Source organism: Nematostella vectensis, chromosome 3 (genome assembly GCF_932526225.1).
Source record: "Nematostella vectensis chromosome 3, jaNemVect1.1, whole genome shotgun sequence".
Taxonomy (NCBI): Eukaryota; Metazoa; Cnidaria; class Anthozoa; order Actiniaria; family Edwardsiidae; genus Nematostella; species Nematostella vectensis.
In genome coordinates this window covers 18,313,709-18,336,976 of record NC_064036.1, presented here as the reverse complement: position 1 = coordinate 18,336,976, position 23,268 = coordinate 18,313,709, and the positions used below count along the sequence as shown (strand labels likewise).

The following is a 23,268-nucleotide window of genomic DNA, read 5'->3' as shown; positions in this document are numbered from 1 at the left end:
TATCTGATTATCGTACGTAACAAGAATTAGGAGGTGATGATTGGCGAAAACTGATAGAATCTTTTTTTGATAACTAATCTTATTCTCTTTTTATTCCCATGGTACTTAAATAACTGAGTAAATCCTTTGCAGAAGTAATGTTCTTTATATATCGGTGAATCACTTGTTTAATCAATGAGTAATAATAAAAAAAAATTCACCGCAGTGATACGCGTCCTTCTGAACTCAAGTATTTCTTGATACAAACCACATTTTCTTAATGCCGAGTTTTGGGAGGCGCGATGCATCTATAACAACAGTAATGCTCTTTTCTTTCGAAAGCATGAAAGACTGTGTCCCTTTCAGTTTGTCACGGGCCAAAAATCAACTGCATTCCATGCATATATAGCCCGCGTTGTTATTAGTATTAGGTCAGCGGCTTCTTTTCTTGAGTCAAGTCGGGAAACTAAATGCAAACCGTTGATTTTCCTCTGTGAATTTAACTTCGATTTCCCTGCATTTGATATACGAAAGGTAAGTAATCCTTGTGGAGTTTGTTTGCGATTACTGTACTTAGTGTGGTGTTTAGCTTGTGACGTGAGTGGCCTGACTGGATCTAGGATTCTAGCGTGTGTATATTGATATTGTTCTTTAATCCCCCAATAATATTCCTGTTGGACGAAACGATGGAATGCTCGAGCGATTTTCACTTTAGCATGGTATATCCCAGAAGCTCAGAGCCAAGCGATCTATTCGTGTACATCGCTCACAATTGACCACATAGTCAACGAGAACGTCACTCATAGCTGTCAGTTGACCGAAACCAGCGATCTAGTGTGATAATGGCTGATGGAATTATTATTATGCAGATTTTGCATCAATCAATATTTATTCTGCAAAAGTTTTGAAATGAAACAAGTTGAGAACTGCCGTGAAAGGTAGATTAAGGGCCTCGCTTTATCCCTCCCCACTGGTTTGTGCGAGCGATTTCTCCATGGCATCTATACCGGTGGTCATATCGTCGTTCGCCCGCGCGTGGTGAGTTGTGCGGTGCTTTTAGCTGCAGAAGCCTGTTGTTATCGCGTATTTATAAACTCCATGCCCTGTTGTCAGATATTCATCGGTATTTATTAACTATTTTGCACTCTCTTTAATTCAGGACAAAGCAATTCACAACCGCTTGAGGGGTTTTTATTTGACCTTTATAACATCGAGCTAAAATTTTGATCGACTCTTCGAATTCATTGCTTGTGGTCATAAACGTCACCTTTGGTGTTCAGAATAATTGAAAACCTTCTTTATCACTATAGAAGCCAAGGAATGCCCGCCCAATTTCCGATAGCCTTGTGTTTTTTATTCAGAACCAAAATACATGACGTGGATTTAATTTTTCTTTAGTTACTTCTTCCTGCTTTCTCTGATTTTAAATCCGATATGACAGTAGTTTACCTACGGTATTTATTCAAAGCTTATCGTGCAAGCGTACAAAAGCACTTTGGCAACAAGGCCTTGAGGCCTTATTTCAACATTTTTGGCACTCTTGTTAATCTTTGCCTCGGGTTCCTGTATTATCCCTGCGCTTCCATTCTTTTGAAAATTATCCTGAGTCTTTCTGCTAAATTTCCGATGATCTGATTACATGATAATTAACATTTTATTTATTAGAGTCTGGACTTGTTGGCTATTGTATAGGACCGTTGTTGGTGGTGATCACTCATTAACCATTCCTGATACTTTTATTGTTCTACCTGTGAAATTCTAGACACTTCGAACAAACCATACCACAAGTCATGTCAAACACGTCTCATGTCTTTTATTGTTAGAGGCTGGAGACTGGCTATGGAATTTTAGTGGAAAATCTAGCAATTCTGTAGCCACCACAATCTTGTTCGAATTCATTTCATTATCTGGTTTTGTTTGGAAGCAAATATGCATGAAATTGGGTATGAGACATAGTGTTGTTGTTTACAAAACATATCCATAAAATCTGTTTTATTGGAAGACAGTACCTCTAGAATAATTCTCAGCTTCATAACTTTTCTATGATTATTGTAGCTGCTATGCTTATTCTGTTGATGTTGGTTGTGTAATGATACCGACATTTTAAAATATTTCTGATTCATTTTGCTTTTTATGTTGACTATTTTGTTTGTACTTGATTTTTATGATTGTTTATTTCAGGAACCAAAGATGGTGTTCCTTGGGGTGCTCCCCACGCTGCTAGTCCCTTCCCAGTGTCCAGCTCTTGGCCAGGGGCTCTATATCAATGGCCTCCATGGATCAAGATGTGAGTTCCACTTTTTTTGACCATGGAACTTATTTATTATTCACAACTCTATGATTCAATTATTGTAGTCTTATTATTAGTTACCAACTCAATTCTTCAATAGCTTTCAACCCCAAAACAAGGCATAAGGGAGTGTTCATTTAATACCCTTAGAGGTCAAAGAGGCTCCAAAAAAATTTAACCATCCAAAGGGGGGCTATGAACAAAATAGGCACTCTAAGGGTTGTTCTGATATCTTATGAGTCCAACTGGAATCCTGGAGTTTGTGGAAGGTGGGTGCCCCAAAAAATGTACCCTGAAGGGGTCAAAATCTTCCTTCCCCATGCCCTAAGGGTATTTATTGAACACTCCCTAAGCTTGAATTTTCATTCAATTGACACATATGATTATTATATGAGATTACCTTGATCGAGAAAAGCACTTTTTCCTGTAACTTGGTCAGCTGCTTGAGTGTTTCATTATTCTGGATAAGCCCACAGTGCTGGCCTCAAGTATTTGAGCATTTAAACAACAATTTGGTGCCATTCAGCTCTGGCCCGTACCTAGGGTTGGCAGAGGGGAGCGAGCAGTCATAGGTATTATATGGAAAAAGCACAGTATTTGAAGATTCCTTAATAAGAAATGACTCCACCAAGGGCCGTGCATGTACCCCACTTAGCCACACCACCATGTCTTGGTTTACAAAATGTTTTCAATAAATTTTAAAAGAACTTTTTATATTTTTTTTTCTAGTATGAAGATGAGCTCTTTGATTTACTTGGAAAATTTCAGGTATTGTTAATACTCATGGAAAAATGATATACTGTATCTCCACAGGGGTGCTCTCAATGGGGAAATTATCAAGCTTAGTTTATTTAAATGTTGTTCATGCTAAATTGGCATGCAGAAAACGCAACACGCCATGTTGCCATGCTGTAGTCAGATCGCTTTGATGGAGATATTGATATGCTGCCATTTTGTAGCCTAATCGCTTGGGTGAAAATATTGATATGTTGCCATTTTGTAGTCTGATTGCTTGGATGAGGATTTTGATATCTTGACATGTTGTAGTCTGATCGCCTGGATGAGGATATTGATATCTTGCCATATTGTAGTCTGAACACTTGAATGAGGATATTGATATGTTGCCAAGTTGTAGTCAGATCGCTTTGATGAAGATATTGATACATTGCCATGCTGTAGTCTGAACACTTGGATGAGGATATTGCTGCGTTGCCATTTTGTAGTCTGACCGCTTGGATGAGGACATTGCTGTGTTGCCATTTTGTAGTCTGACCGCTTGGATGAGTTCATTGCTATGTTGCCATTTTGTAGTCTGACCACTTGGACGAGGACATTGCTGTGTTGCCATTTTGTAGTCTGACCGCTTGGATGAGGACATTGCTGTGTTGCCATTTTGTAGTCTGAACACTTGGATGAGGACATTGCTATGTTGCCATTTTGTAGTCTGACCGCTTGGATGAGGACATTGCTATGTTGCCATTTTGTAGTCTGACCGCTTGGATGAACAGAGGTGTGAGGCCCCTGCGCTCAAGATAACAAGGTGGGAAGAAGACAGTGAAAAGAGACAAGGCAACAATTACAACATGCCGGAGGTAGGGTGCAGGAGTAGTAAATCTGCTAAATCAGAAGTATTTAAATTTGGTAAGCTGCTACAGTGCTATGACTTTATGATACTTGACAATGCCAGTGGTAATTATTTAAATACAACCATGTACACCATGTACAACCATGACCTTGGTAATATGTAACATCTGTATGGCTCCAATAACCCTCAGTGTCTAACAAGGGAAGCTAAGGAGAGACTTATTATATTGGGCATTTGATAGAGCTATGGCTTCCTGTGGCATTTGGACAATTGAAAAGACTTGATTGCCTGGTAATGTCCATTCTCAGCTACAACAACAATGTCAAGTTATAAAAGATAATATATCAAATCATTAAATAAGCTTATTATAAGTGAATTTTTTTTTTCTGATTTCAGAACTACAATTTAAGGAGGTCAAGAGGCAGCATTGAGCTTGATCCTATCAGAGAGGTGCAGTACTTATTTGTAACTCTACACACTACTGTGATAACATTTATATGTAGACTGGATCTAACAATTGTTTGTTCATGTTTGATCCTATCAGAGATCATGAAACAACAAGAGAGAATGAAGCTCAAAAATTAATTTCACTTTGAACTTTTAAATATCTTTTTTTAATGTGTTTCAAGGCTTCTTTTTCTGGCTAAGCATGTTATTTCTTCTGATGGTTACCCGGTTGAGTACTCATAACAGTACAGATGGGCTACATTGCTTATTGTGATGGCTCTGACAGGAGGTATTAGATAGTGGTGGTGGTGTGTGTGTGTGGGTGGGTGGGAGGGGCTTACTCTCTGCTGGTGTTAGCAATGGGCTGGGTCTAATGTTTCTTGTCTCTTAAGGCAGATGTTAGTAAGTGGGGGGCGTTCTCTCTTTTGGTGTTAAGGGAGCTTTTCTCTGGAGTTAACCACTGGCTGAATCTAGAGTATCCTGTCGCTGACCACATGTGTTGATGTTAACGATAGGCGGGGTCAAATCTATTTTATCATTGATGGCAGGTGTGAGCTAGTTTGGGGGGCGTACTCTAGTGTTAATGATGGGTGTGGCACTACAGTGCTAATGTGTTATGTCTCCGATGGCAGGTGTTAGCTAGTGGGGGGCCATACCCTCTGGTGGTGTTACCAGTGGGCGGGGAGTACTGGCTTGAGGGTAGTAACCATCAGTATGCCGTGCAGGAGAATGGCATGCCAAGGACACTGACACCTTACTATGATACACACCTTAGCTGTGTTAACAGTGATGAGACAGTGGAAGGCTACAGGAAACACTTTCAGGGCAAAGTGAGTACCTGTTAACATTGTCATTGCTGTCATCATCATAGTCATCTTCTTTATCAACATCATCACAATCATCATCATCATCATAATCCAAAATTATCACTGCAAGCACCAATCATCAACATTTTCATACTCATATTAGTGATATTAACAATATTGTAATTCTCTCAATATGATCCCCATTTTGTGTGCAGCAAAACGCCTATAAAACACCAGCAGCGTTTAAGTTGAAAGTTTATTGATTTTTTTTTATTATTTAACCATAGGAACACTTGAATTTCTTGTGCGACGATGAGAAACTTGGACCAATTATAATCTCTATCAAGCAAGAAGTTGAGCGGACAAGTGAATCAGATACTCAGGGGTTTATCCGTGTTATCATCAGGTTAGATCTCAGTTAAAAAAAGTCAAAATCAAAAACAGCCACCAGTTAACACAGGCCTGTTAAACTGCTGGCAGATTTTATTACTGAATAAACTGAATAAGTCTCTGCAGCAGCTATTTTTTCATCTAGTAAAAATACGTGTGATAAAGCATCCATTTTCATCGGCTGATATGGGGTAGGCTTGATTTCCAGCTCGTTTCTCTGAGCACTGGAAATAGAGCCTAAATTTGGGGAAACCAAAGTGATATTTTTGATCGAAATGGGTAAATAAAGTATTAAACTTTTTTAGATGGTCATTTCAAGGTTTTATCACATTATGTGCCTTCCAAAATATTAATTTTAAATGAAAACAATAGCAAAGGTGTTGCTGACAAGGGTTTTTTTTTAATCAATAGTATTCATGAATTTCTGCTTCCAAAATATTAAGATAATATCACAGAGTTATGTCCCCAAAGTTGTTGGTATTCACACTCTGCTTCAGAAGCCTCTGTGATATTTCTTTCATTTGCAGTTAGAAAACACTTTTTTTAATTTTAACATGATTTTAATGTTTAAGTGATGACCAGGTGAATGACCATGTTTACAGAATTTTCAAGCAAGGTGTTTAATCTTTTTAGAACATGTGAAAAAACAACAGTGGATCTTCTCCCAATTGAAAACCTCTCAGAACAGCCCAGTCCGAAGGATATTATCAAGGTGAGCCTGCAAAAGTTGGCTTTTTTTACATTTAAAATGTCATGTCATGATTGTTGACTATTTGGCTGTGGTGTTTAGCATATTTGTTTAACCATTTAATTAAGCTGTCATTGTTGTTGTCTTAGTACATCCTTGGAGATGAAGTGGAAACGTTGGATCAAATTCAAGTGATAGCCCATCCTCAAGTAGGTTGACACTTTTCTTTCTTCTTCTTCAAACAGTGTGGTAGCTGCTGTAAGGCAATCACCTCCATTAATGAGGATGGCAAGCTTTCCTATAAGCTCTAAAATAAAGTCTTCTTTGCTTGCTTTTGGTTCACAATTGTGTCTTATTTTGGCTGTTTGCAGGCTTCTGATATGATTGTCAAATATGATGAACACAGTGCTTCTCGGGCCTTCAAGTTTGGTATTATTTATCAGAAATTTGGCCAGGTAAAACACTGCTTTGATATTCGTCTTCACTTTGATTCAAAATGGACTGTCTCACTAGAATCTGAATTAGATTTGCCTTCTAGTAAAGTCAATGAAGATGGTTTAGCAGTTTAGTGTTTTTAGTGGTTTGCTAACATCCAACTCGAACAGGGCATGAAAACGAAGGGTGACACAACATTTACTAGATGATTATGGTATGGATTATTCATGATATAAAAATTACAGTACTATGATAACACCGGCTTACCAGTACTGCCCTCAGATCTCAGAGGAGGAGTATTTTTATGGCTTATCTCACATATGCATGATCTTTTAGATCTCAGAGGAGGATTTTTATGGTTTATCTCACATATTTATGATCTTTTAGATCTGAGAGGAGGAGTATTTATATGGTTTATCTCACATATGCATGATCTTTTAGATCTCAGAGGAGTATTTTTATGGTTTATCTCACATATGCATGATCTTTTAGATCTTAGAGGAGGAGTATTTTTATGGTTTATCTCACATGTGCATGATCTTTTAGATCTTAGAGGAGTATTTATATGGTTTATCTCACATATGCATGATCTTTTAGATCTCAGAGGAGTATTTTTGTGGTTTATCTCACATATGCATGATCTTTTAGATCTCAGAGGAGGAGTATTTATATGGTTTATCTCACATATGCATGATCTTTTAGATCTCAGAGGAGTATTTTTTATGGTTTATCTCATATATGCATGATCTTTTAGATCTTAGAGGAGGAGTATTTATATGGTTTATCTCACATATGCATGATCTTTTAGATCTCAGAGGAGTATTTTTATGGTTTATCTCACATATTTATGATCTTTTAGATCTGAGAGGAGGAGTATTTATATGGTTTATCTCACACATGCATGATCTTTTAGATCTCAGAGGAGTATTTTTATGGTTTATCTCACATATGCATGATCTTTTAGATCTCAGAGGAGGAGTATTTTTGTGGCTTATCTCACATATGCATGATCTTTTAGATCTTAGAGGAGGAGTATTTTTATGGTTTATCTCACATACGCATGATCTTTTAGATCTCAGAGGAGTATTTTTGTGGCTTATCTCACATATGCCTGATCTTTTAGATCTTAGAGGAGGAGTATTTTTATGGTTTATCTCACATATGCATGATCTTTTAGATCTCAGAGGAGGAGTATTTTCGTGGCTTATCTCACACATGCATGATCTTTTAAATCTTAGCGGAGTATTTTTATGGTTTATCTCACATGTGCATGATCTTTTAGATCTTAGAGGAGTATTTTTATGGTTTATCTCACATATGCATGATCTTATAGATCTCAGAGGAGTATTTTTATGGCTTATCTTACATATTCATAATCTTTTAGATCTCAGAGGAGGAGTATTTTTATGGCTTATCTCACATATGCATGATCTTTTAGATCTCAGAGGAGTATTTTTATGGCTTATCTTACATATTCATAATCTTTTAGATCTCAGAGGAGGAGTATTTTTATGGCTTATCTCACATATGCATGATCTTTTAGATCTCAGAGGAGGAGTATTTTTGTAACAAGCACCACAGTCCCGCTATGGATGAGTTTCTGCAAATGCTTGGGCACAGGGTGCGACTCCAAGACTTCAACGGGTAATTCCCTCCTCTCCCTTCCTTGGGTCCCCCACCCCACCATCCCTTGGTGCCCCTTCCCAACACTCTACACCTTGGGTCCCCACTCCATCCCCCCTTTGGTTTTCATACTATGTCAAAGACTGATGGGCCAGTGCCCCTCCCTGCGGTTAAAATAATATCATAGTTTCTATAGCGCTTAATTATAAAAATATTGTTAGAGTTGCGGTTGGAGTTGCTATGTTCTCTTCTAAGAGTAGAAAATAGACATTGCTCTCTTTATTGCAGGTATAATGGCGGTCTAGACGTGAAGTATGGGCAAACCGGGGAGTCTTCAGTCCACACTGAGCATAACAACAAGTACGAGAAGACATGCTCTATGCACACTACCTACCAAAAGCACATATCACAAATCGCTTTTTGCTCAAAATCATAACTCTATTGCATTTAAAAATGTTTTTTTTTTTGTGTGTGGGCGGATTCTCACGTTTCTGAAAAATATTAATAAATGGATACGATTTTCAACCGTGGATCCGACTCGTATGTTTACAAATAAGGTGTTCAATTCTGTTCTGAGATGAATCTGCTCACAGTCGCTGTGAAATGCATAACATCTTGAAATAAAAATGGCTCTATCATAACAACATTGTCACTCAAATTGAGCCAACAGACATACGTGATATGCTTATCCATGTCGGTTCTCGCGTACAGGGAGGTGATGTTCCACGTGTCCACACTTCTACCATTCAGCAATGGTGACACACAACAGGTAAGTATCCGCAGGGATCTCCAGGGTGTCCTGTATTTCTCATTTCTTGCAGTATTTCATCACAATTTTGTCACAAAGTCAGGTACAGAATTTCACAAATTTGCTACACATGAACAAACCACTGAGAAGTGAGAGTGGATGGGAAGGTAGAGGAGCGAGGTTAAACAAAAAGAATTCTCCCTATGCTCATACCCAGGTTCTCCACCAATCAATTCCATGTGGGAGGCCTTTGCTAGCTACGGACATGACGTCATTATCATCATCATCGTCATACTGCAGCCTGGTCCGAGATGGCACGCACCACAAATGTGTGAGTTGAAGGGACATGGTGCGTGCCATCTCAGCCAGTAATCCAAGGCCTCTTTGATACGAAGAATGCTTCCTTCTCCTTGATTTATGCTCTTCTTTATTATACAGGTTCAAAGAAAGCGCCACATAGGCAACGACATTGTTTGCATTGTGTTCCAGGTGCGGGATTTCAGATTGTATTTATGAGGCCATGGTTAACATCCCTGTTCATATGAATCATCATATCAATCCATGGTTTTGTTTAAACTGTGCTTTTCGTTTCTCCTTAACAGGACGATAACACCCCCTTCTCGCCGACTTCCATCCGCTCGCACTTTTTACATGTGTTCATAGTGGTTCAAGTGGAAGAACCAAACACGTCAAACACTAGATATAAGGTAACGTAACACCCATACACTAGATACAAGGTAACGTAACATCCAGACACTAGATACAAGGTAACGCAACATCCAGACACTAGATACAAGGTAATTTAACACCCAGACACTAGATGCAAGGTAACGCCACACCCAGACACTAGATACAAGGTAACGCAACACCCAAACACTTGATACAAGCTAACGCCACACGCAAACACTAGATACAAGTTAACGCAACACCCAAACACTAGATACAAGGTAACGCAACACCCAGACACTAGATACAAGGTATTGCAACACCCAAACACTAGATACAAGTTAACGCAACACCCAGACACTAGATACAAGTTAACGCAACACCCAGACACTAGATACAAGGTAACGCAACACCCAAACACTTGATACAAGCTAACGCCACACCCAGACACTAGGTACAAGCTAACGCAACACCCAGACACTAGATACAAGGTAACGCAACACCCAGACACTAGATACAAGGTAACGCCACACCCAGACACTAGATACAAGGTAACGCAACACCTAGACACTAGATACAAGGTAACGCAACACGCAAACACTAGATACACGGTAACGCAACACCCAAACACTAGATACAAGGTAACGCAACACCAAGACAATTGATACACGGTAACGCAACATCCAGACACTTGATTAAAGGTAACGTAACACCCAGACACTAGATACAAGGTAACGCAACACCCAGACACTAGATACAAGGTAACGCAACACGCTCTAAAAACAACACTATCCGAGTTATTTAGTTTTCTTTCCAAGCTAAGGGATGTTGTGCTATTGACAATGTGCTTACTCTGTAGGTTTCAGTAACTGCAAAGGAAGATGTTCCTAAATTCGGCCCGAAGATGCCGAACCCTGCAATCTTTAGAAAGGTACACCTCTCTCCCTTTCGAAATTTTATTGTCAACCGGCTACGCGGAAAGCCCGCATTAGCATGTGATTAAAGACATGGATAAACTAGGCGACATGTCGCGCGCTACATGTCGCCTACATGTCTCCAATTTAGCCACCCAAGCAGACATTGTAGCGCGCGACAAATGTTGTAGCAGCTACAAAGGAATGTTTCTCGGATGGTTGAGAGACATTTTTGTGTCGCACTTTACGAAATTTGACGCTCATTACATTTTTTTGGTAGTGGCAAAACTAGAAAACATTTAAGAGACATTTCGCACGATACATGTCGCGCTCGACATGTCGCCTAGTTTAGGAAAAAATCACTGGTTTCCAGTTGATTTGGAAACTAACGAAACAGACAAATTTTATGTTTCTGTCTGTCCAAGTGTCCAAGGGCAAGTATTATCTATTCGCTGAATTTGAAGCTATCCAAACGGTTTCGTTCCTGCCATCCCCAAAGTTTTGTCAGAAACGGTTTTAAATAGCCCCCATTCATCTAGCAGTTATTTACGACTTTGTAAATAAGAAATAATTTTCATTTTTCCTACGACACCTTTTACATTTTGATTTAGTGATTTTTACCCACACGTGGGCTTGTCGTGTACATTCGACTATGTACCTCTCCCCTTCTCATTCACAACAAGCGAAACGACTTCTCGACATTAACCATCACCCCCGCCTCCAACGTCAACCAAGTTTACATAAAGTTTATCCACATTAAACCCTAGTAAGGGCGAGCGGGAGGTGTAAATAAGATGGACATTGATGCACAAAAGAAAGAGTTCCTTCCCTAACCCTTACCCCTCCTGCTATTCTTGTGGACCCCTTTGTCCCTTTGCGCTTGTTACGCAGGCTAGGTGACGGGTTTTGATACAATCTGACAGATGACTTGTTTGTTTGTCTAGGGTCCGGAGTTCCGCGAGTTTCTCTTAGCAAAGCTGATGAATGCGGAAATGGCGGCACTAAAGAGTGCCGAGTTTGCCAAGCTTGCTGTAAGTACAAGAACACATAATGAGTATCGAAGGCTGTTGTAGACAGTTTGTGCTACCTAGCCGATACTAAATGAGTGAATGAATGAATGAATGAATGAATGAATGAATGAATGAATGAATGAATGAATGAATGAATAGATTCATGGGCCTTTTTGTAACCGAGTCGTGTTCCTTTTTGTAACTTTGTTCCTTTTTGTAACCAAGGTTTGGTTACGAAAGGGAACAGTGCTCCTTTTTGTAACATAGGCCAAGTTACAAAAAGGAGCATATGTTCCTTTTTGTAACCATGTGCTCCCTTTTGTAACATTTGTGATCCTTTTTGTAACCTAAGCCAAGTTACAAAAAGGAGCACATGTTCCCTTTCGTAACTTTGGGTGTTCCTTTTGGTAACCTTAGAAAATAGGGCTTAATTCAGAAACTGAATTCTACAGTAAATATCCAAACCCTATTTAAACGACAAATAAAACGTTTTATTCTTATCTCCTACATTGTATGAGTACATTTTAGTGTAACAATAAGTTGTAGAATAAGATTGATAATGTCGGTGCTCCATCATTTATATCATCAATAATACGCAGCCAGTGACATCCTTGCTTCTATTTCATTCCCTGAATTTGTTTTTATTTAATGATATACATCGATACACATTTTTGTCGATTCATGAGCGTTTTAAACACTAAAATATTAAGGTTTACATCCCACATTGAGAGGAGTATGCAAGGCTCAATCGATAACGTCTTCCCCTCATTTTGAAGTCCACACGACGTTTAGAGGTAATTTCCGCGTTTGCTTTCTTTATGGTGCCCCAACACCATGCGGATGAAATGCTCTGGATATTTGTATGGGAGCCCCCCTTAGCTCCCTTGAATATCCATTAACACTTGTGAGGGGCAATAGGGCGATTTAGGCCCTAAAAAGGGACGCGTGTTGCGCAGGTTATGATTACTATGCTCTGTTTCTATCATAAGATGGCTAGCTGTGACCCAGTCAAAATGGAGAAATCATATAAAAGACAGAAACATCGCTGTCCAGTGCCTGCCTGTCAGAAAGAGGTGATTCACCTCCCTCGCCATTTGATAACAGTGCACAAATGGAGCCGCGAAAAGGCATTAGAGGCACTGTCTGTGTTCGACCTTAGGGCAAAAAAAAACGAAGTCAGAGGCTGTCCCAGAGCAAAGAGCCAAGCGGACCTACAAACGTCGGGTTTGTTCGTTCCCAGGGTTCAACCTGATCGTGCGAAGGTTGCACAACCACCTGAATGCAAAACATAAGTTAAGTCGACACGACGAGAGATACAAACAGCTATTGAAAGAATCGCGATGGGAAGAGATAGGCGAAGATTTCCAGGAAGAGTGTGTAGTAGAGATCTCCTCTGACACCGAGTCCGAGCCCGAGCAAGAGCCCGATCCCCAGAGCCAGAGCCAAAGCAAGGGCAAGGGCAAGGGCAAGGGCAAGGGCAAGGGCAAGGGCAAGGGCAAGGGCAAGGGCAAGGTCCAAGGCCAGAGCCAGAGCCAGAGCCAGAGCCAGAGCCAGAGCCAGAGCCAGAGCCAGAGCCAGAGCCAGAGCCAGAGCCAGAGCCAGAGCCAGAGCCAGAGCCAAAGCCAGAGCAAGAGCAGTCAATCCAGTACAATGTCATCTAATGAAGAAGAAATGTGCCTCCAGGAAATCCATAGAAAATCCGAAAAAGCCAAAGCTATAATGAGAGGAGGTCAAGTAGATCAACACAAATACAGCTCAAGTGATGACGATAGTGATGAAGTTATCCCTTCGTCGCCGATTGGAAAGAAGAGGAGCATCTTTCCTAAGCGCGCGCTAGCCGATATTCACAACGACACTCCAAAGGTTATCAAGAAGAGAACAACTGGGGGATTGGCAGGAGAATAATCTTCACCGACACTATGGAAAGCAACTGCAGTAGACAATAGCAAGGAAAAGGATGACTTATCAACGTCGAGCCCAGCAGAGGAGATAGAAGACAAAGACTACGAGCCAGATGGAGAAGATGAGGATGAAGACGAAGATAATGAAGGTTGTGGTAATGATGATGAGGATAATGATATCGATGTTACGGATGAAGAAGATGAATTGATGATGAAGGCAGAAACGCTGATGAAAGATGATGAAGGCAGAAACGATGACACAGATAAGATATTGGACGCATTTTTACAATGGCTTCAAGGTATCGATGGAGGTAGAAGAGAGTTGCGTACCGCTAAGCAATATGTTGCTCAGGTTCACGCAATCATCAAGGATGTAGATCCAGATGAGCTGCTCATCGACAGCATCCTGAATAAGAAGCATCTTCGAGACAAATGGTTACAGAAATTGGAACGTAATAGGAAGCCAGGGACCTGCAAGGCATATTTAGGTTCATTATCAAGATTTATCCGTTTCCTTGTTGTGGAAAAGTTAGAAGACCTAAAGCTAACAGAAGAGCATGTGACGAAGGTCAGAGTGCAAGTCCAAGAGTGGTCAGCTTCTTTTAAGAAGCCGTTCAAAGAAAGAAGATGGGAGAAGCATCAAGAAGACCTAGAGAAACTCATAACCCCGGAGGACGTCCAGAAGTTTTCAAAGTCGGCTTCAGTAAGAGCGGCAATCTCGACACTGGGAAGATACATGGAAAAGGAAGGGTCCCCGGGTCAGACAGACTTTTGTACTATCAGAGACCATCTCATCACTCGCCTATGCATCGAGAATGCATGTAGAGCTGGCCCGATCGCAAATATGACTTTGCGGGATCTAGATAGAGCCACGAAAGACGGCGATGAAATGATTGTCACCATTTTGAAGCGCAAGACATCTGCCTCGGCAGGCCCAGCCCATGTAGTGCTAAGTCCCACAGTCTTCACCTGGCTAAAGGCGTATGTAAAATACATGAGAAACAAGGTCAGCGGAGCAGGAACAGATCCCGATGAGAAGGTTTTCATCAGCTTCACAGCGAGTGAGATGACATCATTTATGATATCTGCTCAACTTAATTCCTTGTGGCAAAAGGCTGTCGAGAATATTAGAGTAAATGCAGCTTCATTCCGTAAAGCAGCTGTTTCCGTGGTCCACGAAGAGCACCAACATCTGAGGAAGGACCTAGCCGACCTCATGGGACACAATCAAAAGACCGCCGAAAAATTCTCGTTAAGCAAAAGTCTAAGTCGGCTGCAAAACCCTTCTTTTCTCAGAAATATCATGTATGCGGAAGGGGCATCACATGTAGAAGCAAGTGAAGCCCTGTCTGTGAAGAATGGGGAAGCAGAAAAGTCTGGTCGTCACCACTGGACAGAGAAAGAAGAGGAGGCTATCCAAATGGTATTTAAGGGTGCCATTGAAGAATGCAAGCTTCGGTTAGATGCCGTGAAGCAAGAAATACCCAAGCACCCCCCTTCTGGCGCATATCGACGCCTTGAAGGTTTACGATAAAGTAAGGAGATTGATGAAGAAAGAAAATACACAAGCGAGCCCTTGCCTCCCCACAGAGAAAATGACCCAACAAGAGAAGATGGAAAGAATGTTGGGTCGGGAAGATGCTGAAGAATCATGCCTCAAGAGTAAGGGGTCTCAAGTATTTACAGATTCGCAGTCTAATCTCTGTCTGCGACTGTTTCATGATCTCCTACACAACAATGACAGGATCGAGAGAAAAGCCTTGATGGAACGAGTCATGAGAGATGACGAGGCCAAGAAAGAGTTGTCTGCGTTTACTCCACAACAACTTGCTGACAAGGTGCGTGCAGAGCGCAACAAAGCTAAGAAGTCAAAGTAGTAGAAACAATCTAATGACCACTCCAGGCATTTTCAGCCGTTTTCAGCCATTTTCGCGTTTGTAGTAAGTTCAGTTGTTAAAAATGTTTGCGCAAGAGGATTCGAAGGATTCACTAAAATTGTTGTTAATGACTTGTTTGTTCATACGGAACACAGAGACATTATTATACTTAAATGTATATAAAGAGGCGTTGTTATACTTGAATGTATACACAGAGACGTTATTATACTTAAATGTATACACAGAGACGTTATTATACTTAAATGTATACACAGAGACGTTATTATACTTAAATGTATACACAGAGACGTTATGAGCAGCAACAGCAAGCGACATTATTAATAAAGCTGCCCTGTAAAGCTGTAGTATGTTTCTATGAGTACACCCATCTCTGAGCACTCTCAATCCATGTGTAGTTTGAGGAAAGACGAATAGTAGATTATGATTTAAGGCCAGTTTGAGTTATCCGCTTTCCTAGAGGCTGCTAAAAATTGCAAAAGTCAAGGAAATAGCGAAAACCTTATTCTGATACAGCACACGAATGATGCATTTTACCCAGTCTCCAAGAATCGTCATATCTCAGTCATTTTAATTCAAAGAGCTATTAAACTCAGGAAAAGCAAATACGAATAGCATCTGATGATTCTTGTTAGGCTTGCTTGTGTTATACGTCTTTCAAGAGGCTGCAAAGAAGCTGCAAATATCGAAACAATATAGCGGGGAATTCAAAATGTGCCTATTATCCTTGGAGATTTGACCAAAAAACTGAAACACAGAAAATGAAAATACTAACAAGTACTCTCTGAATCGAATGGTTGTCTATCCCTGCTTCAGTTTTTAGTTGTTTCACCATGATTTTAAACATAAATAAACCTAATTTTTCTGATAATTGTTACACTAAAAGAGACATGATTTTCGCGGTCGTTCCTTTTCGTAACCTGACATATATTTCAATAAAATATTATTGTGATCTCACATATATATTTCTTTGCTATAAACAGACCTATAAAACATTATCAAACCTAGAATTGCATAGAAATAAAAATCTTTTTAAATAAAATACTTTTTTATCCTGCACTAGTTATAGCACCCCAAAATGTTCCTTTTTGTAACATTTAAGCATTTTCAGCGGGTCAAGGAAAAAAATCAAAAAAGCAATTTCTTCTACGTTCTTGCTTTACTTCTTGGATATGTTCCCCACCAATATTTGATCTCTTTTATACATGCATAAGCAAAAAGATCCACCGCTTCATTGGGTATTTATTTCAAATCTCTCGGGCCGGATAGAAAGTGCCAAAATTTGAGTATTTTTGGATTCGCCTCTGAGGCCAATTTCGCTCGAGTTTTCTTTATAAATCATTTATATTTAGGTGAAATGTAACCAAGTTTTGAGAGAATCTTCCTTAACTATCCTTCTATGCGTACAACGAGTTGAGGGGCCTCAAGCGGAAGAACTCGATCGATTTTACGCTTTTTTGTGAGGTGACTTTAAGTGCGTTAAATTTGAATCTTATGATTGGCACGGGTCCCCATAAAGTCCATTGATCTGAGCACGGTCTTGAAGCCTCGAAAATTCTACGCAAATCAAAGCAGGTTAGGAAGCTAGGAGGGGTATGCTAAAGTCCAGATAGATGATATATCCCGATGATACAGCGTGATTTCGGTTTTTCTGTATTTTTGTTGGCTGAAACCTAAAGGGTGTTCCTTTTTGTAACATTTTGCTCTTTAACTTTAAATATCATCGCCAATTTTTAAGTTGGGTTTATTTAGTTTTCACCATCCAATATCTGCTTAAAAATCTTCCTATAGATATATTCGCTATGATTTAATGATGTTCCTGATTGAAAAGGGGTGAAGTTGAAAAAATGTTACGAAAGGGAACCACGATGAATCTGTGAATGAATGAATGAATGAATGAATGAATGAATGAATGAAAGAATGAATAAATAAATGAATGAATTTTACGTTTATTAACCCACATCGCAGGTTAGATCTGAATTACAAGGCAGTCGGCATACAGTCAAAATAGATAGATATATAAATACTACTTATAGCGATATGTACAAAATAGACAGATATATAAATACTACTGATAGCGATATGTACAAAATAGATAGTATATAAATACTACTGATAGCGATATGTACAAAATAGATAGCATATAAATACTACTGATAGCGATATGTCCAAAATAGATAGTATATAAATACTACTGATAGCGATATGTACAAAATAGATAGTATATAAATACTACTAATAGCGATATGTACAAAATAGACAGATATATAAATACTACTGATAGCGATATGTACAAAATAGATAGTATATAAATACTACTGATAGCGATATGTACAAAATAAATAGTATATAAATACTACTGATAGCGATATGTACAAAATAGATAGTATATAAATACTACTGATAGCGATATGTACAAAATAGATAGTATATAAATACTACTGATAGCGATATGTACAAAATAGACAGATATATAAATACTACTGATAGCGATATGTACAAAATAGATAGTATATAAATACTACTGATAGCGATATGTACAAAATAGATAGTATATAAATACTACTGATAGCGATATGTACAAAAGCTATATACAGATATATAAATACTACTGATAGTGATATGTACAAAAACTATTCAGCCTGTCAGGGCGCCCAGTAACCGGGGCAACGGTCGCTGAGCCAGACCGCAGGCCATAGCCATGGGTGTTAGCCACCGGGACTGGGGTAAGAGGCTAAAGGGGGCCACCATCCTTTGCCTTAACTACTTAGGTTATTGCAGGCCATTTCCCTACGCTGACATAACGTGTCTAAGCTTGCATGTGATACACAAGATAATTCTCCAAGGAGCTTTCCTCTCGTTTAAAAAAGAAAAACAAGAAACAAGCTCTACACCTATTAGTACCTCTTACGTACTACGCCAAAATAAAAATGAGTGTCAAATGACTTATAGCAAAGAGAACGCTGGCTCATAACCGGGTCATATTGCACTCCAATGTTGCGCAACGTCCAAGAATCCAAAACCATTGACTCGTTTGGAAATAGCGCTAAGTCAATCAAACCAAACAATAAATGGAAAGCAAATTTAGCTGATTTGGGATTCTTGAAGGTCGCGCAATAGGGATTTCGGATTTAGAAGGCGCAGTTTGATTTGCAACCGTTAAGCGGTATTTTCGCGTCAGTGAGAAATACTCCTGTGGATCCCTCAGTCGTTTGCGTCTTTGGTCTGATCTTGTTCTTATACCACAGGATCGCACGCGGACGTCGCTACTGAGGAATCTTTACGAGGAGCTTCTCGAGAAAAACTCGCTCATTTTCGGCGGCGCCACAAACAACGACGAGGCCGTGCCAAAGGGTAAGCTGCTGACCTCTCTTCGTAAGGCTATTCGCGGGCGCAGCCCTATCAACCGGACCTCGTCCATGAGGGAATCACGCACATCGGAAGAGAATGGAAACTCGTCGGACGAGAACAACAGCAAGACCGGGAAAAAGGTACTACTCGGAAACGCTCGACTATCGTAGTTTTCACCAAGGTAGATTCGGAGACGATCGAGGTTCACCAGGCTAGATTCGGATTTGTTTTGCTCGGGTTTCACTAAAATACACTCGGCCACCGTGTTATCATAAAGATAGATACGATGTGGGTTCAAAAGAGTTATGCCAACTGAGCAGACAAAATTAGCTTAGAGCAATCTGGTGGTTAAAAGGAGACTATAATATATGGGGAAGGGGGTGCCGTGGTGTTTTTAGAGGAATAGTTAAGATAAGTTCTTGATTTCTCAAGCCAAGATGGTTGCAACATCAGAATATGCTTCGCGACTTGTGGAAACGCGGCTTGTATTGACTGCAGTATTTAGAACCTTAAAAGTTTCCAAGACCACCCTGTTGAATCCCTTTTTTTTTTCTCCAGGGCAAAGAACGCAGAAAATCATCGCAGTCATTCCTTTCTAAAAAGAAAAGTCCAAAGCTTACAAAGAGGTAAAACCCGATATATATATATGCATAATGCATACATATGTGTATTGAGTTCTGTATGTAGTGTAGACATGACTGTTATCTGTGTGTTTTGACTATTGATATAATTATTGTAACATATGTATTCTGTATTGTTTTATGTTTTGCTGACTGTTATATGTATTGTGTATTGCGTTTGAGTATAGTTCTCGTGTATTGTGTGTTTTTTTTCAAAGGGATGTAATTGTTTTTCAAAGGGATGTAATTGTTTTTCAAAGGGATGTAATTGTTTTTCAAAGGGAAAGAAGTCTCAGCAAAAGCATGGAGGCACTAAACTCCAAACTCGACCCGACACCTGAAGATAAACGTTCCTCGACATTCTTTATCTCTGGGAGCCCCCCAAGGGATAGGGTCTCCACAGGGTTACCAAGCCAAAGGCCCTTCACAAACACTTCTACCCTAACTAAAGAAGAACATTCAGAGCGGACACTCTTCGCACGCTCCCAGTCAACATCGGTTCTTAACACATCGGATAATAGGAACGAGTTGCGAGGCGCATCTGGTGGTCAGCGGTTACCAAACTCGTTGCCAAGGGCGCGGGAATCCCGCGAATCTCGGGAAGAATTACCGGAGTATGGCGTCACATATATCGGTGGTTACTCAAAGCCGATGAGTGACCGAGCGTCTCTGATCAACATCGGTAGTCCGGTGAGGATCGTCAACTACGACAAGTCTCCGGGACTGGTCCGACGGAGTTCCGAACCTCATGAGATCATCCGACCACAGCCCCAACGCGCGCAGCTGATCAACCTTTTCCCGAATGGGGACATGTACGGGCCCCGACAGATGCACCAGCTCTCGCAGCAAGTACAACACCAGCAGCAGGAGCTACAGCAACTCTACACGCAACGACACAAGCGTGACAACGAGCGTGACGGATACAGCGCGTCACACCTACTTAGAAGTTCCGACTCGACCGCAAGTCGCTCGTCTTCCGAGGGTAACACTACCGCCGCTCACAGGACGCACCCCACCCCTAGTGGGGCGATGTATCGCACCCGCACATCCCCAGAGGCGCAGCGCCCATCACCCGACACTTCGCCAGTGCTCATGCGCAGATTGAAGAAGACCGCTGTCGTGTCGCCACTGCTCGAAGTGGTTGAAGGCAATCGGCCCAGGCCCCGCTCTGTCCCGCCTGGGATGCTTCTGTTTGATCCGACGGATCCCGAATCTGAGGGGCTCTCACAGGTGCGTGACCTTTGACACCGCTTGACTACGGGTTGTCCTAGTGCGTGATCACTTGTTGCCCTTCTGCTTGATAACATGTTGTCCTTAAGCTTGACTACGGGTAGTGTTTGGATCACGTGTTCTCCCCGTGCTTCCTTACATTTTGCTCCTGCATTATCGCGTGTTCTTCTTATGCCCTCGTGGTTGATCACGTGTTATCCTCGTAACCGTTGATATCGTATATTAATTTTTGAGTCTTGATAACGTTATGTCTTCGTGCCAGGTGTTGGAACGAAATTCTTCATCCGTCTGTAACGAGAATTCTGAACATAGCGGTAGTACCCAGTCCATCAATGATCCCGAAACCACAGGTATAACCGCAACTCAACTTATATAATCCAAGATATTTATTTATGTTCGGTACAGTTTTTTCAATCTCACGAATGTGATAACCGATTGTTTTTTCTGTCGTTGGTAGATTCCTTAATTAAGCAGATCCAGACACTAACGAGTGACAACGTCAAGCTCAAATGCGAGAAACTGGAGCTGGAACGGCAGATTGTGGTAAGGCTCAAAGTGTATTGTGGGTACTAATAAATGGTGTTTCGGCCATCAACACTACCCCAGAGAACCCTGGGAACAAAGTTTACCACGGACACTATTTCTCTCGGCTTTTCTGATATAGCAATCTAGCTTCTCCTGTAGTTACCTAAACCATACACAAATTTGCATATAATCGATTTTTTTTCAATGTCGACCATCTAAAGACAAAGTTTTAAACTTTATCTGCACCTAAACACCGAGCAATCTATCTGTGCGAACTTGCCAGGGCAGGTGTCTCTCCCGTCTTTCAAACTGTTAAGGCCAAAAGACCTTTTTTTGTATATTATGAGCTTAACAGATGACACCATTACGAGCCTAGTCCTGAAATGTTGTGATGATGTAATTAAACATTATGAATAGAGGAAAGGCATATAAGCCAACCTACTTTGAATATTATCCTAATATACCTGTATTGGTATTTATTGGAATAAAGTTATTATTATTATTATTATTATTATTATTATTATTATTATTATTATTATTATTATTATTATTATTATTACTATTATTAGAATTATTATTATTATTATTATTGTTATTATTATTATTATTATTATTATTGTTGTTGTTGTTATTATTGTTATTATTATTATTATTATTATTATTATTATTATTATTATTATTATTATTATTATTATTATTATTATTATTATTATTATTATTATTATTATTATTTTACATTTGTGTGAAAAAGTGAGAGCTCTGATTTTTCCGGTTTTGTTGTGTCTTAGCTTCTCCAGCGTGAAAATAAGGCTTCAAATGACCGCAACCATCAATACACCGCTGACTTGTACGAGGCGCGCTGTGAGATTGCACGCCTGCGGTCACTACTGCCCAGCGAAAACGTACGACCCGAAGACGTCACAGGAACAAAATATCGACACACACGACTATGACGTCACTCAAAGTCCCGTGACGTCACGCACTCCTTAACAAAGATATTGCGCCACCGCATCGTCGCACAAGAATATGACGTCACGATTTGTACTCTTGTACGTCAAGGAACGTTATGACGTCATGCACAAACATCCTTGTTTAAAATACGACGCAAGAGAACGCACGAGGCTATGCGATTCAACACCTACTTGATGTAGGGAGTACCAGTTCATGGGGTCTTACATGGAGTACTACCCCATACAAGATTAATCATGGTCTCAGCCCAGTCTCTATCGTTTAATGTGCTAAAACCAAACCAAAGTCAAGGTGAATTTCCTGTGTAGACACGGCCACTAAGCTCCCATCAGCTTTTATTGAATGGTGTTTACCTTTTTGAAAGTGTAATACCTTATATTGGGCTGGTGTTCCTTATAAGAAGTTATACCTTGTATTACTGACTAAACATGATTTAGGCTGATATTGTAAAAAAGGAAAGTAAACAAGAATGTTTATTCCATACAATCAAATACTTCTTTCTTCATTATGATGAATGTTTAAATGTCCAAATGTCAAAAGAAAATTATAGAAATATACATGATTTAAAACACCATAGTTTGAAAACAATATTATATATACAATTATCCTATTGAAAAATAAACGTCGAATTCAGACTCAAGGAGTTGTATTTATAGGCGTATACACGCAAACTTGAGGCTGTTGGTCAAAGGCATGTATCCGTACCATGTCAACTGGGGTTGGAGGGGGGGGGGGGGGGGGGTTGTAAGTAAGGAGTGAATGTGGCAAAAGACAAGAGTGGCCTATAATCGGTAGGTGTTTGGGTAGGTAGAGTAGCAATGCACCAACAGGGGAGGGGGGGACAGAAGAAACAAAAAAGTTTTAAGTAAACCAATTGGTAAAATTTCATGCATAAAATATGTATAGGATATGACCCCTTTGAAATGCAGTCGTGTGTGTGTTCTAGTACTAGGTTTATCTCTATGAGGTAAGACCAGGTACTAGTCAGCCTTAACGTGTGTTCTAGTACAAGGTTTACCATCAGGAGGTAAGACCAGGTACTAGTTATCCTTACGTGTGTTCTAGTACAAGGTTTACCATCAGGAGGTAAGACCAGGTACTAGTCGGTCTTACGTGTGTTCTAGTACAAGGTTTACCATCAGTGGGTCAGACCAGGTACTAGTCGGCCTTACGTGTGATCTATTACAAGGTTTACC

The 23,268-nt window shown here is 40.1% G+C and overlaps 1 protein-coding gene across 4 annotated transcripts; it reads left to right on the top strand.

Annotated features, from left to right (window-relative positions):
* The first annotated feature begins 385 nt into the window (after positions 1-385).
* On the top strand, positions 386-22,712 carry LOC5509351 (rap1 GTPase-activating protein 1). 4 transcript variants are annotated; one of them, XM_048725074.1, is made up of 23 exons: positions 386-513; positions 2,161-2,266; positions 2,999-3,037; positions 3,757-3,861; positions 4,251-4,304; positions 4,934-5,131; positions 5,395-5,513; positions 6,131-6,209; positions 6,335-6,394; positions 6,557-6,640; positions 8,164-8,264; positions 8,532-8,603; positions 8,955-9,012; positions 9,430-9,480; positions 9,594-9,698; positions 10,517-10,588; positions 11,516-11,602; positions 18,626-18,868; positions 19,287-19,354; positions 19,630-20,578; positions 20,841-20,928; positions 21,036-21,121; positions 21,892-22,712. In XM_048725074.1, the coding sequence occupies exons 2-23, from the start codon at positions 2,246-2,248 to the stop codon at positions 22,054-22,056; spliced, it is 2,904 nt and encodes a 967-aa protein (XP_048581031.1). In that variant the 5' UTR covers positions 386-513; positions 2,161-2,245; the 3' UTR covers positions 22,057-22,712. The 4 variants fall into 4 exon arrangements, with proteins under 4 accessions (XP_048581031.1, XP_048581032.1, XP_048581033.1 ...); XM_048725075.1 differs by lacking the exon at positions 386-513 and adding an exon at positions 683-1,017; XM_048725076.1 differs by lacking the exon at positions 386-513 and adding an exon at positions 1,699-1,922.
* The last annotated feature ends 556 nt before the right edge of the window (positions 22,713-23,268 follow it).